This window comes from Rhododendron vialii, chromosome 12a (assembly GCF_030253575.1).
Source record: "Rhododendron vialii isolate Sample 1 chromosome 12a, ASM3025357v1".
In the NCBI taxonomy this organism is placed as follows: Eukaryota; Viridiplantae; Streptophyta; class Magnoliopsida; order Ericales; family Ericaceae; genus Rhododendron; species Rhododendron vialii.
The window spans coordinates 5,804,997-5,823,790 of record NC_080568.1 but is presented as its reverse complement, the minus strand read 5'-3'; the positions used below and the strand labels follow the sequence as shown (position 1 = coordinate 5,823,790).

At 37.5% G+C, this 18,794-nt stretch overlaps 1 protein-coding gene and 1 long non-coding RNA gene across 2 annotated transcripts in view; both read left to right on the top strand.

Annotated features, from left to right (window-relative positions):
* Nucleotides 1–18,794, top strand: part of LOC131310257 (uncharacterized) — a 235,973-nt gene that overhangs the window by 196,160 nt on the left and 21,019 nt on the right. The window contains exons 12-13 of the mRNA XM_058337177.1: nt 10,546–10,764; nt 11,051–11,216. Of these exons, the coding sequence (XP_058193160.1) occupies nt 10,546–10,764; nt 11,051–11,216 (385 nt within the window). The remainder of the gene's footprint in view (nt 1–10,545; nt 10,765–11,050; nt 11,217–18,794) is intronic.
* LOC131310273 (uncharacterized) lies at nt 2,621–4,973 on the top strand. The gene is made up of 2 exons (XR_009195162.1): nt 2,621–2,732; nt 4,054–4,973. It is a non-coding gene; the product is annotated as an uncharacterized LOC131310273 (long non-coding RNA).

The following is an 18,794-nucleotide window of genomic DNA, read 5'->3' as shown; positions in this document are numbered from 1 at the left end:
TTAATCAAGTAAGATCAATTTGACTGTCATGGAAGGTACAAATGGATTAATCACTTCTACCATCCTTACCAATCGACCTTTTACTCTCCATAAATATCTATTTTGACATAAATTAGTAAAATGAGGATAAGGAACATCCATTATATCACTTATATGAGTATTAAAGATTTAACAAAGTATATAAGATAAACTAATTGATATCTATACAAAGGTCAAACTCCAACACAAATTAGGAGTACTTACCAGTTGTGCAGTTCACATGTACATTTGACACTTCAATTACACTTTCTGCATCCCCTTGTTGTTGGACTACTTCACCTATGTGCAATGCAATTTCTTTTGATTATTTTAGTAGGCTAAGTATATTTCAAGATTTTTAAAAATAAAAGCTACTGCATGCATACCATTTTGTAGGTCGAATTCAACATTTGTCTCTTCATTTGCTTCTTGAGCAATGTCATGCAAGCCAACCATTTTAGACACATGTGACACATTTATTGTTTCATCTATATTATATAAATAAGAAACTCCTTTATGTTAGCAAACTGAAAACCGCAATTTATAAGGTTTACACATATATTCGCTTACCCTTTGGTGGGCCAGCTTCTCTATTTTGTTCTTCCATTGGTACTTGAGCATCTACTTGCATCTCAACTCTTTCAATCACTGGAATCATATTAATATCATTCTCACGTTTTATCATGTAAATGGGACACACTAAACTCGATTGGTACATATCATCATTACACTAAGTGCATATCATTTTTTTTCTTTATCTACTTCGTGAGCACTCTCATGCAAGCGGCTTATTCCTTCATCTCTACATATAAACAAAAGAAAGTCTGTATTGTTAGTATACTAAAAAGTGAAGTTTAGACTACGGTCAAGTTTTACAAATTTATATTTGTAATTAGAAGTCTTACCAATTGGTGGGTCAATTTTCATGTTTTGATCTTCAACAAATGCATGAGCATCCTCATGCATCTCAACTAGGCTCACTGGTAGCATTTCATTGTTACGATTTATCATGTAAACAGGACACAAAAAACTCAACTGCAATTCAATATTACTATAAATGCATACCATTTTTTTCTTTATCTTCTTCATGAGCACTCTCATGCCGATGAACGCTTCCTTCATCTATATATATAAACAAAAGAAAGTTGGTATTATTAGTAGAGTAAAAAGCGCAGTTTAAAAGTCTTACCACTTGGTGGTTCAATTTGCATATTTTACTCTTCAACTGGGTCAATTTGCATATTAATTTCATTTGCATTATTCATCCTGCAAACGGGACACCAAAAAAATGAAGATGGGTAACTGCGTTAATAAAAAAAAAAGATTGACATAATTGTGTTCCTCCTTCTATGTTATTTTAAAAAAAAAAAGATTCAAACATTTTCCTCTTATTTCTACGTGTGAAGACACCCCAGAAAGAATAGATTCACTCGCCGTTTGAACTTTCTGTAAAACACATTCAGAAAGCCATGAAAGGAAATCAAGACAAAAGAAAAGAATGGTATAGGCTAGATGCTTCACTTACTCCGATGATAATGTGGAATAATACCCCAAGCGTAGGGTTTAACACGTCGATTGAAGCATAATAAACCGGAAATCCGGGATCGTACCCAAGGGAATAATTATATGGCTTGGTCGGATTTGTAGATGTAAGTAAGGGCTTTCGGCTTTTAGACAGCCAACTTTGTTTTACTTTAAACGGTGGAAATAAAAGGCTAAATTAAAAATAAATTAACTAGAGAAAAGATAGGCTAGGTCTAGGAATTATTAACACTCAAGACTCGAGCTAAATCACACTCTTCACCCAATTACACAATTTAAGATACTTGAGTAAGGTTCTCAAATCGGAAGATAAAATGATTTGAGAACCAAGCTAGCTCTAGAATTCATTTGGCAAATACCTCGAGCGACAGAGCTCTAAGCATCGTGTGTGGTGGGTAGGCGATGCTCCCACCTACACATGATCAAAGAGGTTAACACCTCGGTAATTTGACAAACAAACCCGAACCCCACATCAATTTTCAAATCAAAGTTTAAAGCTTTATTGGGTGCAAAATGCAATTTTCGCCCAAGCCATGAGGTGCTAATCACCCCATGACCTAACCCTTGAAACTATTCACTCATATCTAGAGAGAAAAGAGCAAGCAAAAATCTACTTAACATAATTGAAATAACAAGACTAGAAAAAAATTAGAGATTAAGATAGATCGGGAGAAAATAAACAACTTTAATTAAAGCAACAATATCAAAAACTAACAACTAAAGGCAGAAATTGAAATATTTAAAACTGAAAATGAAGAACACTCAAGAACAATTTGAATTGCAATGAAATCTAATCTAGATCTAGAAAATGTACTACTTGAATCTATGCTACTTGTTTTTACAAAATGATGAAATAAGCTGTAACACCCATCCCGGGATATTTAGAGTTTCAATTTAATTTTGAGGTTCGGGGCTTAATTCGTATTTGTTAGATTCTATGAGGACCTTGGTGTAATTTGCATGGTGATTGTTATTGGTTTGGAGTATAAGTTGAGAGGAGAGGTGACCACATGGGATTTTTCCTAAGTGACTAAATAGCCATCATCAGGAGGATATTTCCTCATTCTGCCGACATAGAGAGAGAGAGAGGGGGAGAGAAAGGGAGGAGGAGGTCTCGGCTAAGGGGAGGGGGGAAGGAGAGGTCCGTTTTCGACGATCCAATTCGGTGACAAGTAAGTTCTTGTACTCTAGAAGTGTAATCCATGTTTAATTTTATATTTGTGTGGTTAGATTCTCTATGGATTGAGTTTTGGAAGGAAATTGACAAAGTTCATGTTTTGGGTCAAATTCGTGGGTTTTGGTAATCTGTCTTTTGGGGGCCCTTCTGCTAGGAATCAATTTTTGGTGTCTTCATAACTGTAAAATTACGTTTCAATACGAAGATTTTGGTACCAAGATCATGCAAAACCGATAATCACACAATTAGTTATGAATTTTTGAATACTGGCTGTTTGCTGGATGTGCGATTCTGTGCGTGGCTGTCTTCTTTTAACTTTCTGGGCATGATGAACATTTTGGGTGGCTTTGGGGTCTTTTACAGGAGCTGCATATTTAAGTTAAAAAGAGATTGGCGTTGGAATCAAGTAATTTGGTTAAGTATACAATTTTTGGTGAATTTCTAAAGCAGGGTTGGTTGACTGGGGCGAAAATGGTTGCGAATCGGTTTTTCTTTTGATTGTTGGGTTAACCTCCTCTCGTTTCTGAACCTGGGATTTTAACTGAGTGTAGGTCTTGTAGTGGTGCAACTTTTGGTGTTGGTTTCAATATTTTTGGGTTTAAGATGAAAGAGTTATGATTTTTCAATCAATTTTACTTATTCCCGCGTAGAATCTGACAGCACCGACGGACTTTGGTATAATGGCCATAACTCCTAGCTCGGGACTCGAAATGACACACCGTTTGTTTTGTTAGAAACTAGACACATAGAGCTTTCCAACGATACATCCCATGCATCATGGGTATTTCCGAGCGATAACAGATTTGCATCTAAAGTTGACCTAAATTCTGCCTTTGCACCAGTTTTTACTGTTATGTTGAAGCTATAATCGTAAGGCCGTAGTTAGGTTACCCGAACTCTGTTTTTGATGTATGACCTATGGATTCAAAGAAGAAGAAGTCTACTTTTCAATGGTTTAAGTGTCGCCCTGGAATTCATGTTGTTTAATTAGATATGGCCAAAATAAGACAGGCTGGTTGTGGTTGTTATTCTTGTTTTGGGAGTTTTGTTGCGTTGGGCTGTTTGGTTGAGATTGTACACTTATGGGTCTTTATATTTGATATATTTGGGTGTGTTGGAGTACCTTGGAGTATGGAAAAGATGTGTGAGGTCTCCCAGGTATGTGGGTACTCCCAGACACCTCTAGAGATTTTGGTGACTTTGTGTAATGTTTGCCCCATTAGCTAGTGTAGAAGGCATGTTATGATTTGTTAGTCTAGCATTTGGTTTAACATTCCTAGATGTTCATATGCTAATATGGGTTAACTTGTGGCTAGGTAACGAGCCGGTCTTTTAGGAGGTGCCGAAACCGTAAGTTTGGCATACTCCAGTCGAATGAAAGGTGAGTGTGTCTGATATGGTTCTTCTCAATAAGATATTGCTATGGTGGTATGTATATATCTTGCTAATGGTATTTTAGCTTTCAATATGATTATCGATATGTAAATAATGTGGTGGAGGTGATTATATATCAATGATATCATGCTAATCGAGGTTTAGCTATTGATATGGATATATGTGGTCGAAATTGTATATCCTGCTATATATTGTTTTAGCTAATGGTATGCATGCTTGTTGTATGTTGATTGTACCTGCGAAAGGATTGTGGAGTGAGTCACGCCATGTCGTATGCCATTCCGTCTAATTAACGGAGGTTGGGAGCATGGTTTGCGGGACACAATGCCTTAGGTACATGGGAATGTGGCAGACGTGTCACTGCATGCTTATGTGATTTATATTCATGCTGTCATTGATTCAGTTATTGCTATGTGGTTGTTTATTGGATAACATTGCTATGTTTGGCAGATGTGGTGGTTATAACTAATGTACTCATATGGGTATTGCAGTTATGTTGGTGATGAATATTCTTATTGATATTCTTTTGGGTATTGTGACATTTTATTGAGCATTTCTATATCTCACACACTCTGGTTTTCCTTTTTGGACTGCCAGGTAGCAGGTGGCTTAGAGTGGGTCCACTACTGGTCAACGCTTTGGAGAGTGCTAAGACTAGCGCCGGGTGATGTCTTTGGTTAGATTGTTGCGTAGCTGATTCGTCTAGAAGCTAACCTAAATGTTATGTAATTAATTGGAGAGAGGGATATTTATTATAACTTGAGAGTTGAGGTTTTGGGCGTTGACTTGGTTGTATTTTAAGTGAGAAGTCTTCCGCTAATTTGTATTCTGATTGGTTGTAGAGTGTGGTGTGGTCTATTGTGTGGAATGCCACGTGGCCGCGCTGACTCGGGCCCATTCTGGGTGCCGTTTGCGGGGCGGGGCGTGACATAAGCTTTTATACTTTTAAGATCCGCGCCTGGAATATTCCATAGATGCTCTGAAAATTCGCCCTTAAGTCCTTCGGCATCGATGGCAACAGCCTTAGAGTGCTTCACTAAGGGGCTCGGCATCGATGTAAAACATTTCATCCCATCGATGCCGAGGTGGTTAAGGGGCTAGACCACTAAGGGGCTCGGCATCGATGGAACATAGAACTTGACATCGATGCCGAGAGGCTTAGCCCAGAATTCTGCCTTGGCTGCCTTCCTCTTGCTCGGGCAAGTCTGGTTCTGCTCGGGCAAATCAGCTTCTGCCTTGGCCAAAACAACTTCTGCTCGGGCAAAACAACTTCTGCTCGGGCAATGACTTGGCAATCGGGTTGTTTCCACCTTGACATGCCTTAGACTTCATAAATTCCTCTATTTGGCGATTTATCTACAAAACAGAACTAAAACATTCTACAAGCAAACAACGTTAATAATAACTAATTAATACTTTAAGTTAAACTAAAACTAAGCACTAGCGCACCCTACATTACATTCTCGGGTGCTTATCACTAAAAAAGGGAGAAAAAATTATGTTTGCATAAAGCACAGTATTGTAAAGAAAAATAACTCACCTCAAGCTGTAGTTTGAAAGCAGAGGTAGGGAACATAATGTGAAGAGCGTAGGATTTCAGAGGTAGGAAACGTAGGATTTTTTGCCACTTTAAAAAAAATTAGCCGTCGGGAATTTGAATGGGGCACTTTCAGTATACACCGTTATGGTGAGTGAAAAAAATAGTTAGTTTTTGGGTATTATTTTTTTGGGGTGAGTGAAAAAAAATACTTTTAGTAAAACGTATTGAAATAAAAAAGAAAACAAAACAAAACAAAAAGGGGATCAAATAGAAAGTGAAGAACATAGCAGAGCCATACCTATGGAGAGAGAACTGAAAAATACGAAAGACGGATAGAGAGAACTGCATTGACTAGGTTAGTGATGCCTTTTCCCTCTGTAAAACAACTCTGAAAAGCAAATAAAAGCCTTTTTTGGTAGAGGTTATGCTCGGGTAGAGGTTATTAGTTGATGTAGTTAATTTGGAAATGATTTGGGAAAAATAGGAACATGTTATTGCATAAGGAAATTATTTGAAATGATTTTCCTTATGTTGCTTTCCTTATGTCACTACCAAAAAATAAGTGTAGTATAGAAACAGAAATTCATTACTGAAAATAATAATATTCAATCAAGCTTTCAAAAATCAACGCCAATCTATCCCATTACCCAATCAAGCTTTCAAAATTTATTACCAAAAATTGGCATTAAAGCTCATTACCCAAAAAAATCAGCAGTCAAAGGGAAGCAAGATTCAAATCTATCATTATAGATTTGTCATTATAATCAAGTCAATCAAGCTTAAAAAATTATTTCCAAAAGCTGAAATTAGACAATAAAAGAAAGATTTATCCAATTTATCCCATTACCAAATTTATTACCAAAAATCGGCATTAAAAATCATTACCCAAAAAAATCGGCAGTCAAAGGGAAGCAAGATTCAAATCTGTCATTATAGATTTGTCATAAAAATCAAGCCAATCAAGCTTAAAAAATTATTTCCAAAATCTGAAATTAGACAATAAAAGAAAGAAAGTATTTTGGTTAAAAGGATAACTTCAAAGGCATCTAAAAGAATTTCCAATCCAACTGTGGAAAATATATATCATCCAACGGTCCAAAATGTAAACCTATATATATATATATATATATATATATATATATATATATATATATATATATATATATATATATATATGATCTCTCTCTCATATTAATTTTCATTAAATTTAATTTTATTACACATCTGCGTTAAAACTTGTGTCCATGGAAACCCTCCTATGCATATATATACACACACATGTGCCAATTAAGGTTGTCGTAGGTTTTTTTTTTTGGGACAAAGAAGGTTGTAATAGATTGTGTTGGTGGCCTTTACCGAAAAAATGGATATTGCGCTGATAAAACAAACAAATTGTGTGAAGATTGGGCTTACAAGCCCGATGGGCCTATAATGCAAATAAGTATTCGCTATGGAGATGTTATCCATTCAATTTTATTCGAAAGTAAAAGTTGCGATGGCGTTGTTATAGGAAGCTTTGTGAAATATGGTGGTACCAGTGGCGATGCGACTGAAACGGTGTGGCTCTCCTTAGCTTAATTATTCACAAACCAGAGAGAGAGATATCTAGATCCATCCGATGCATATTTGTCCCACACGCGTTGGACGGTTTTGGGCACCTTTGTTTCCGGATTTGTGCACTTTCATTTCTATTCATATAATTTTCTCTTAAAATTTTATTTGACCTTTATTGTCAAGACGAATAAGCAAGTGAATTATTTAACAAAAACTACAATAACTTCAGATGATTTTTATTTTATTGATCATAGCATCGATCCCAAACAAAATCCTAATTTAAATTTGCACTTTTATAGTTTTGCATCGACAGTTCAGTAGAGCAACTCTCGTCTATAAGCCTGACATGGAAACGCTACAATGGAAAAATGACAATCACTTCTCTCTGTTTTTATACGAATTTGAAGAGACATGGGCCTCATGGTTTGAGAACAGTTGCTTCTGTATCCATTCCTATACAAGGTGGGGTCATCGTTGGATTCCATGGACGTGGTGGAATCCACCTTAACTGCAATTGGTATATTTGTAGCACTCAAAGTCAATAGTTTTCCCAGTTTAGAGAAAAAGGTTGATAGTTCTCATTCAATTGATGAAGACACAGATTCTGTGCCCACCCAGCTCAAGGTCAGCTTCTATCTCTTCTACTTTTCTCTTATCCAATTAGTAAAACAAAAGTTTTATGCTCATTTATCTCTCGTAAGTTTGTTACATATAGGAGAATGGGGTCTTTTATGGTTCCGTTTTTATGATCCAAACGTCCATTTTTAAGATTCTTGACACTGAATCTATTGATTTACAAAAGTCGCATGAAAGAGTTAGATACATCAGTAGTCATCTCAAATCTCAACAAAATAGTGTATCTTTTAAAAGATGTTGTGTGCTCCCACTCCATTCACAGATGTGAACAAAGGTTTGTCTTGAACTATCCAATTTGTGTGCACCAGACATTGACTGAATGGTACCACATGCATCGTGTGGTTCTATGCATATTTGTGCACGAATTTGTACCTGAACTTCTGTGTCTCACCCAAATGTTTATGCGAGTACTATTTGAGATACACATTTAAGGGAGAATTACCAAAAGATGACATTGACTACGTCATATTACCACTTCATGATCCCAAGTACTATCCAAATCACCAAAACCTGGTAACCTCTTATTTTAATGACCATGGTAACCATGTCTGGACCTGACCATTTTGGGCTTATACCCTCCATGTTTCTGACTTGTCTTTTGTACTAAATGCACTTGCTCTAGTAACTTCAAGGGCTTGCTGCTTCTTTTTTGTGTGATTTGCACACCCAAAAAGCATGTACATATTTTAGAGAGTAATAATTATATGGGTCCACTTTTTATATCCATTTTTGGACTTGCCCTTTGTATTAGATTGAGTTGTTCTCATAACTTTGTAGACTTGTTTCTTCTTCTTGTGCGACTTGCGCCCATAAAGCCCTTCACATATCTCATAAAGTAAAAATTACATGGGCGCGCCCACTTTTCGTCTCCTTTTTTGAACTTACCATTTGCACTAAATTGACTTGCTCCTTCTTTTTGTGCAACTTAATTGAACGCCTAAAGTCTGAACATCCTGTGAGAGTATTAATTGTATGGGCTTAATCAATTTTTGTATCCATTTTTTTACTCGCCCTTTGTATTAGATCGATGCACTTGCTCTCATAACTTCATGAACGTTGTCCTTATTTTTGTTTGACTTGCACCCCAAAAAAGGGCAAAGCGGTCTAGATAGACAAGTAATGGTACCATGTATTGGTCAATAGTTATGAAGCATACCATGGTTTTGGTGATTTCCAACCTTGGCACCGTCAAAGTGGTAATATGACCTAGTCAATGTCATCTTTTGATAGTTTTTTCTTTTAAAAAACATGCACATAAATTCATGGTACAAGTTAATTTTGAAGGTAATTAATGACTTTTAGATGTACATTTGCGCAGAGTTTCATGTTATATGGTTGGTATTACTTTGACTATAAATAGTTTGTATTATATTCATACACAAGTTTCCCATGTTCCGGTGTTTGGTTTAGGAATGGTTGTGTCTAACAAATGGCCAAAAACATACTTATTCGCTCAATTCCTTATAATTAATCTTTTTGACAAGCGTTACAAAAATAAAGATTTCGATCATCAAAATGAGCTTGAAATGAACCATATAGCCACAATGAATTGAGTTCTGTTTTATAACTCATGTTGTTTGCACCAAGTTATGCCTGCGGTGCACCTCTACTAATCCCTAAGTTCATCTAGCATCCAATAACAAATAACCCCAGTAAATCGAAACCAAGTCTGGTATATATGAACTTCCTCTGGTTTTGAATATCTGGCTCCTTTAAAGTAGAAGGCTTCTCGGCAATCCCCCAAAAGGAGCTGGACTGATTTTGTTATAGTAGTTATCTATGTAGATTTTAGGGTTTTTATTAGTTGAGATTAAGTTGTTATATATCCTATTTTGAGTCCATGTTAGGTTTATTATCCTTATCCTTTTATCTTATTTGAGTCTTGGTTAGGTTTCTTATCCTTATCCTTTGGTTATCTTGGAAGAGACTATTTTTTGTTTTCTTATTATATTTTGTGTGGAAGAGCATTTTTTTAGAGTCCTTAAGTAGGAAGAGTTTATACAAGGACTCTACATATGATGTTTAAGCTTCTTTTTTTGTCAACATTGTATATATCAACGGGAGTTAGCGGGGTGTTAAAAGTTAGTATTACCACAAAGGGAGTTACACGACCAACTGGGCTACGCCCAAAGGTCTATGATGTTTAAGTTTATTTATGAAATATAGGCACAAGCACAAGCACGAGGATATAACAATAATGCCATAGGCACAAGCACAAGGATGTCTAAGAATCCTTAGGCATAGGGATGCCTAGGGTTTTATCTTCCTTCATTAACTTTATTTAACGGTCTTGCATCAAGAGTACATTGATTGTTGCTTTCTTTGGGTGCTTCTTGTTTTTGTTGTTTTGTTTTGGTTGTGGGTTGCTAGGTTTGGTGTTTCTTAGTTGAGTTTTGCTTTGGGTTTTAGGAGTTAGATGTCTTTTTGAGAGTGGTATCTTTGTTAATTGTTAGTTTCTTGTCAATCTTGGGCTGTTATTCTCTCCCTTGGGTCCGTGTTGGCTTATGATTCCTGGAGTTGTTGTTTCCCCTTGTGGATTTTCTTGTCTCTAAGTTGAAGCTGTATTGGATTTTTTTAATTTTTGTTATTTGTTTCTAAAGATTAATAAATTTTTCGCCTTTCAAAAAAAGAGTACATTGATTGTTTTGAAAAGAAGGTTGTAATATATTGTGTGAATGTGCAGGGCAGGATTAGCGCTGAAGAAGGATGGATATCTTTAGGGCCATGGGGAGGGAAAGGTGGCGGAGAATGGGCTTACAGGCCCAACGGGCCTATAATGCAGATAACTATTAGTTATAAAGATGCTATCCATTCAGTTTTATTCGAAAGTAAAACCCGCGATGGTGTTGTTATAGGAAGCTCCATGAAATTTGGCTGTGACTTTGGCGGTGCGACTGAAACGGTGTGACCCTCTTTAGTGCTTATTCACAAACTCAGATAGAGATATATCTAGATCCTGCCGATGCACGTGGGTCCCACACATCGGACGGCTCTAAACACCTCTATGCCAGGAATTTTGCACTTTCCTTTGTGTTCATTGCAAAATTTTTCCCGATCTTTATTGTTGATAAGAATAGGCAAGTGGATTATACAACCAAAAACTACGTTAATGTCAGCTGATTTTTATTTTTTTTTTTTGGGTTTTTGCGTCCCAAATAAAGAACTAATTTATACTCTTACCATTTTAGTTTTGCATCGACAGTTCAGTAGAGCAACTCTCGTCAATAAACGTGACATACGGAATCTACTATACAGTCCTTGTGATCGTATCTCTCAGAATTAATACAAATCTAAAGAAAAATGGGCCTTTCGGTTTGAAATCCGGTGCTTATTCTGTGTCCATCCCAATAGAAGGTGGAGTCATTAAAGAAAACCATGAATCCAATCAGAGAAGAGAGAGAGAGAGAGAGAGAGAGAGAGAGGAGAAATTGCTTTCTGTTGTATTCTCAAAAACTGAATTACAATGAGGTGATACGTCCATGTTTTGTACCTGGAGGTTACCATTGAATGACAACTCAGCAATAGAGCTTAAGTCCACCGACTTACCTAATGACCAATTAACAAACTTAACTAACTCACTAATTACTTATTTGACACTAATGACTCTTACTTACAGTCCCCTGCAAACTCATGGGTGTATTGACAACCATGAGTTTGGCTTTTAGTAACAGAAAACGTGCGACAGAAAGAGGTTTAGTAAAAATGTCTGCAACCTGCTCCATGGAACCAATATGATGAACTGCAATCAGTTTGGACAGCACCTTTTCTCGTATAAAATGATAATCAATTTCCACATGCTTTGTTCGTGCATGAAAAACTGGATTTGATGCCAAAGCAATCGCAGAAAGATTGTCACACCAAATTGTGTAAGGCAAGAGAGAAGGGACAGAAAGTTCCAAGAGCAACTGATGCACCCAAGTCACATCTGCAGCTGTTTGGGCTAAGGACCTGTACTCAGCCTCTGTAGACGATCTTGCAACAGTTGCTTGTTTCTTGGCACACCATGACACAAGGTTGGAACCTAGAAACAAGCAATACCCAGAAGTTGATCTCCTATCTAAAGGATTCCCTGCCCAGTCAGTGTCTGAAAAAGCACTTAACTGTAATGGACTTGGAGTAAAAAGCAACCCTTGATGAAGAGTACCTCGTATATACCTGAGAATTCTTTTAACAGCCACAAAGTGACTGTGTTTAGGACTATGCATGTGTTGGCATGCAAGGTTTACAGCATAAGCAATCTCAGGTTTAGTAAGGGTGAGATACTGAAGTGATCCTACCACAGTTCTGAACCAATGAATATCAGTAAAGGCTGGATCAGGATCAAAGATAGCAGACTTTGATGAAGTAGGAGAAGGACTAGATTTACATTCAAGCATTCCTGCCTTTACTAGTAGATCATGAGCATACTTGGTTTGAGACAATATGATAGATGAACCATGATATAACACCTCAATCCCAAGGAAATAACTCAGACACCCAAGATCCTTCATCACAAATTTAGAGCTTAAAACTGAGATCAACTCTGAAATATATGCAGCATTACCCCCAGTAATCAAGATATCATCCACATATACCAAAACTAAAGTGATATCAGAATCTGTTTTCCTAATGAACAAAGAAGAATCAGCTTTGCTCTGTGTAAATCCTTGTTGAATTAGAAAACCAGAAAAGACTGAAAACCAAGCCCTGGGTGCTTGTCTTAAACCATAAAGAGCTTTGGTTAATTTGCACACATAGCTAGGATGAGTAGGGTCTTTGTAACCAAGGGGCTGTCTCATAAACACTTCCTCATCGATGACTCCATGCAAGAAAGCATTGGATACATCCAATTGCTTGATTGGCCATGCATGATGCACAACAAGGCTCAGAACCACCCTTACAGTGGGTTGTTTGATCACAGGGCTGAAGGTTTCTGTAAAATCAAGGCCCTCAGTTTGTTGATTGCCATTTGCAACCAAACGAGCTTTATACCGGGCCACACTTCCATCAGAATGACGTTTGATCTTATATATCCACTGACAGCCTATTATGTTGGCTCCTAAAGGAGGAGGAACCAAGGTCCATGTACCTTGTTTAACCAAAGCTTGATATTCTTCATTCATGGCTTGTTGCCAAGCAGAACTTCTGACAGCCTCAGAGTAATGGTTAGGTTCTTTTTCTGGCAAAGGTAAGTCTGTACCAACAACATTCAGACTAAACTGGATTTTAGGTTTAACAATCCCATGTTTAGATCTTGTAGCCATGGGATGATGATTGACAGGAGGAAGCAACTGAGTAGGAGGAGGAACGGGAATAAGATCAGCAGAAGGAATATCAGGAACAATAGTCTCATCATGACCATAATCAGGAATGGTAGAAGGAGCAGAAGATGAATCAGAAGAGAATGACTGAGGCTGAAGAGGAACAGAAGAGAAGGATTCAGATGCAGATGTTGGAGACTCATGATTAATAGAAACAGAAATGGTAGGGTCAGAATCAAGTAAAAGAGTTATTTGAGAAAGAGGTGGAGAGGAATTTTCAGGAGTAGGAGAATGAGGAGAAGAAAAAGGAATTGAAATATTCATATCCTCAAAGGTAGTAAGTGGAACAATAAAGGACACTGTCGAAGCAATAGAAGAGGTTAAATCATCCTTTACAAGATCAGAAAACGGAAATTCAGACTCAACAAATTTAACATGCCGAGAAACATAAACCTTATTTGTTCTAGGATCATAGCATTTATAGCCCTTAGTATGAGAACAGTAACCCAGAAATATACAGGGAGTAGATTTGGGAGTCAGCTTATTAGAAACATATGGTTTTAACCAAGGGTAGCAACAGCATCCAAAAGGTTTGAGAAACTGATAATCAGGTGATGTATGAAATAACAAGGTGTAAGGAACTTGATATTTAAGACTAGTATGAGGCAACCTGTTTGCAAGATAAACAGCAGTGGTAAGGGCTTCAAGCCAGAAAGAAGTGGGTAATTGAGACTGCAAAAGAAGTGTTATTGTTGTTTCTATGAGATGCCTGTGTTTTCTTTCTGCAAGGCCATTCTGTTCTGGAGTGTGAGGACAGGAGGTTTGATGTATTATGCCACTAGTGAGAAAGAGATTAAGAAGAAAATGATTTATAAACTCCCCCCCATTATCACTCCTAAAACTCTGAACAGTTGTATGAAATTGAGTGGAAACATAGGCTTTGAAGTGAGCAATCACATGCTTAACTTCTGATTTATAATGCAATGGGAAAAGCCAAGTAAATCTAGAGTAATCATCAATGAGCAACAAGTAATATCTAAACCCTTTATGTGAAGGTATGGGTGATGGACCCCAAACATCCATGTGAATCAATTGAAAAGGAGTAGTAGTAGTAGTATTGGAAAGGGAAAATTGAAGTTTATGGCTTTTAGCCATATTACAGCATCTACAGTTAACCAAATGAGGCTTAGAAACAGGTAAGTCATATTGTTTTATTAAAGCTTGAAACAAAGGAAGACTAGGATGTCCAAGTTTCTGATGCCAAAGCATTGCAGAAGGAGAAGAAGTGCTTACAAAAGCTGATGCAGAATTACCAAGATAATGCTCAGAGGAGGTCAGAATGGGATAGAGTCCCCTGTGACAGGGTCCCTTGTACAAGATTCTGTGGGAATTCTTGTCCTGAATTTCAAGACCAGAAGAGTCAAAGGTTAGGGCGCACTGATTATCTTTAGCAAACTGATGAACTGAAATTAGATTGTGAGTAATTTGAGGTGTATGAAGAACATGAGATAACTGAAAAAGACCTGAAGGTGTTGGAAGCAATCCTTTGCCAGTATGAGAAACTTGGAGATGTGAACCATTGCCCACCATGATGCCATCTTGAGTGTTTGCAGGTTGGGGGTTTGTTAGGTTCTGAAGATTGTTAGTAATGTGGTTGGTAGCACCACTATCAAAGTACCATGGTTGACCAACAGAAGTTGAAGTTCCAACAACTGAAGAAAGAGGCAACTGAGATCCATGAGAAAACTATGCTTCATTAAAGCCCCTTCCTGTGTAATAACCAGGGAAACATGACATATTTGGAACAGAATAAGCCTCAGTGAATCCAGCAAACATATGAGGAGAAGAATTCTGTGAGGATGGAGCTGCAAAATGCTGGCCATGCTGGTGAGATGAAACTATATTCTGGCCATGCTGTTGTGAGTTAACCATGGGTTGCTGACTTGTAAGAAAAGGGGGTTGAAACATAGGCATCCCACTGGGATAATTGGTCATCGGATTCATCCAAGGCCCAGGTGGCCTCCACTGATAAGATGGAGTTGGAGACCTATAGTGACAGTAATTTGTGGAATGATTAGTACGACCACATATATCACATGGCATTCGTGGACCTCTGCCTCTTCCTCTGTTAAAACCTCTAGACTGTTGTGGATAAACCTGATAAAACTGTTGTGGCCCATGTTGAGGAGGCATAAAAGATGGGACAGATTGACTAAATTGCTGAGATGGTCCAAACTGATTAGAAAAGGGCACAGAAGCAGATTGAGAAGAACCAGGCATATAACCAAACTGAGAGAAGCCAACTGATTGAGTAGGTCCAAGTTGAGAAGAAAAACCAAGTTGTCCACCAGGTGGATTCAAAACTGATGGTATAACAGATGTAGGTTCAACTGATTTTCCATGGCTTGTTGAATGACTATTTGTTGCAACAAGAACAGAACCAGTGTCAACTCCTATATGTGTTTCCTGAAGTAATTGGAGATCTTCTCCTTTGAGCATATTCACCACATCATTAAACATGATGTTCTGACCGCTTGTTTGCATAGCCCTTACTGTGGTCTTTAAACCATTAAAAACACCAGGTAAACCCCTAAGAGTATGAAAGATGAGATCGTCCTCATCAATTGGACTGCCAGCTGCAGCAAGTTTCTGAGCATATTCTTTGATACTATCAATATAACATTCAATCGTAGAAGTCTTGGTGATGTTGTACAACTTACTCTTAAGATCTTGAACATTACTCTTGGATAAGGAATTATATCTATTAGACAAAGAGTCCCAAACTTCATGAGCATGATGTAACCCTAAAATATAGGGTAAAGTTGTTGGAGAAAGAGAGGCAGTAAGACATGAAAGTAGTTGTGTGTCAATGAGTTTCCACATAGTATACGCTGAATTAGATATCAGACTGCCCTCGTCATTACGAACTTGAGAAGCAGGGCACTCAATCGAACCATCAAGATACTCAAAGAAGCCATTGGCACTCACAATGTTCTCAACTTGAATCCGCCATAACATGTAATTTGTACTGTCCAACTTAATAGTAACGAAATTGTGGAAATTCGACATAAGAAACATGAGCGAAGGAGGAAATGTTACCGTCGTCGATGCCATCAATATCGAATTGAAGAAATCAGCTAGGTTTTGTTTTACTCAGTTGAAGAATCGAAAAGAGAAATGACGAACTTGATATACCGGATCCATAGAATCGAAAACTTGTGAAGCAAAAATTCTCAGAATCGAATCGACTTGCGTCAGTAAAGCTTTGATACCATAAAGAAAACCATGAATCCAATCAGAGAAGAGAGAGAGAGAGAGAGAGAGAGAGACAGAGAGGAGAAATTGCTTTCTGTTGTATTCTCAAAAACTGAATTACAATGAGGTGATACGTCCATGTTTTGTACCTGGAGGTTACCATTGAATGACAACTCAGCAATAGAGCTTAATCTCTCTCTCTTCTCTGATTGGATTCATGGTTTTCTTTAGTCATCACTGGATTCCATGGACGTGCTGGGATCTATCTTGATTCAATTGGTATATTTGTGGCACCCAAAGCCAATAGTTTGCCCAGTTCAGAAAAAAATGACGAAATTTTGTACTCAATTCAAGACCCAGATTTTGCACGAACTCAGTCCAAGGTCAGCTTCTATCCCCTCTATTTTTCCCTTATCCACTTGGGAAATTAAAATTCTCATGCTCATTTCCTCTCTAAGATTTTTGTCAATTAAGATTGTTACGTAGGAGAATGGGTTCTGCTAGGGTTTTGTTTTAATTATTTGAACTTCCAATTTTAAGATTCTCGATATAGAGTTCATTGATTCATAAAAATCACGTGAAGCGGAATTGGATACTGCTTGACCGATTTCTAGACCTAAAATAATGGGTTGCCCCAAGCGTAAGGCTGAGACCGATGTAGCACAATACCCGGTAAGACCGGAGTCGAATCCACTAAGGACGGTGAAGTGTGTGCTGTGAAAACTCGGGTTGTAGTATTAAAAATAGCTCTTAGGTAGCCACCCCTTATCGGTTGATTTGAGATTAAACTAAACCTACGAAATTGATTGTACTTTTCAGATAATTAAAAGAAAGGTACGATCGTAGGGTTCATAGCACTTATAACTAGTCCGAATTAGCCTGCTCTGTTTGGACTTTGGAGTTCTTAAAAATGTTTAATTTTAGATTGAAAAAGATACCCCGCAAGATGCGAGACCCTATGGTCGCCGTATACCCATGCGCAGCGAAGAATGAGTTTTGGACCCCCATTCCCCCGTTCACATGGGCTCCGACGATGCCCGGATTCGTCCGCGGGAAGTATTTTTCAATCTAACATCGGTTTTTCATTGTTTAATAAAAGGAGCAGTGCCCGAACTAGCCACGGTGTGCTAATCACTCCGCGACCCTACCTAAACGACTACTCACTAATCATTATGCAATAAACAAAAGAAACCCTAAATTGAAACATGGTTCTATTACGCATAAGAGAAAATAAACAAAAGATTAATACCAAAATAACTCAAACGAATAACTTTAATTAATAACAAAACGTAGTACGAATTACTGGAAGGTAAGTAATTGAACAAAACTTTAAGAACTTGAACAGAAAATAACTTTGAATGAAAGAACGTACGTCTAAAGCTGTAAAAAAAAATCCGAACAAATAATCATGCAAGTATGAAACTCCATTGAAATAATAATAAAAGAATAAACCCCGAAGCCTTCGTCTTCTTCTGTTTCAGTCGTGAGCCGCCGAGATAGTGCCGAGCTCGTTCCCCGTTTCTGCGTTCCAGAAGTCTCTGTTTTTTTTTACGGAAGCCCCGTTCATTTTTTCGTGTAAAGTAAAAGTGATCCCTAATCAAAACCGTTCCTCTCTTTTATAATCCTCGTGGGTGTAAATAAATGACCCTCGTGGGCCGAGAGTTGGCTTAGCCATGTACTGCAATTGTTGAAATCTTGGGCCCCAACCTTAAGTCCATATTACAAATAATTATTAGGCACACCTTCTAAAGAAGCCTGCCTAATTAAGTCATAACCCAATTTCCAATGCATCTCCTTCATTTATCTAGTAACTTGATCAATTTCATCGGCCCAATTTTGCTTTGACACCAAGTAGATTTCAAATTTGCACTTTAGCTCTAAATATTATCCATCGGCATCGAGAGTCCTGAAACGCAATTAACAAATATCAAACCCCAAATAGCGTGCTAAACGGACATAACAAGCCTAAGTTCGGAGGCGTAAATACGCAAATTTACACACCTATCACATGCTTATTAAAAAATGTATTGACATCACCTTATGGTGGGATCTATACAATTTCAATCAATAAGAGGGAGGATAATATCAAAACCGGTCCTTAGCTAAAACAAGTATTGCGGTCGCTTTAGGCCCTCTCAAATTTGCAAATTTTAAAGGCCCCTCATATTTTAGTACCCCTACGTATCTACTTTCATTTTGTTCATTAAAGATTTTGAAAAAGGATGATTTTCGCTTTAAGCCTCCATAAAGTCAATGCCGGCTTTGGGTAATATTTACCCTCTTTTTAAGAAGGATGAATAAAATTGTACTCGATACGATATGATATGTATGTGAACACTATGAAGTGTGGCGGGAAGACTAATCTGAGATTAGATAGCAGGTGGGGGATCAGGTAAAAAAGGAAAAGGAAAAAGATTCATGCATCTTGACTCTTGAG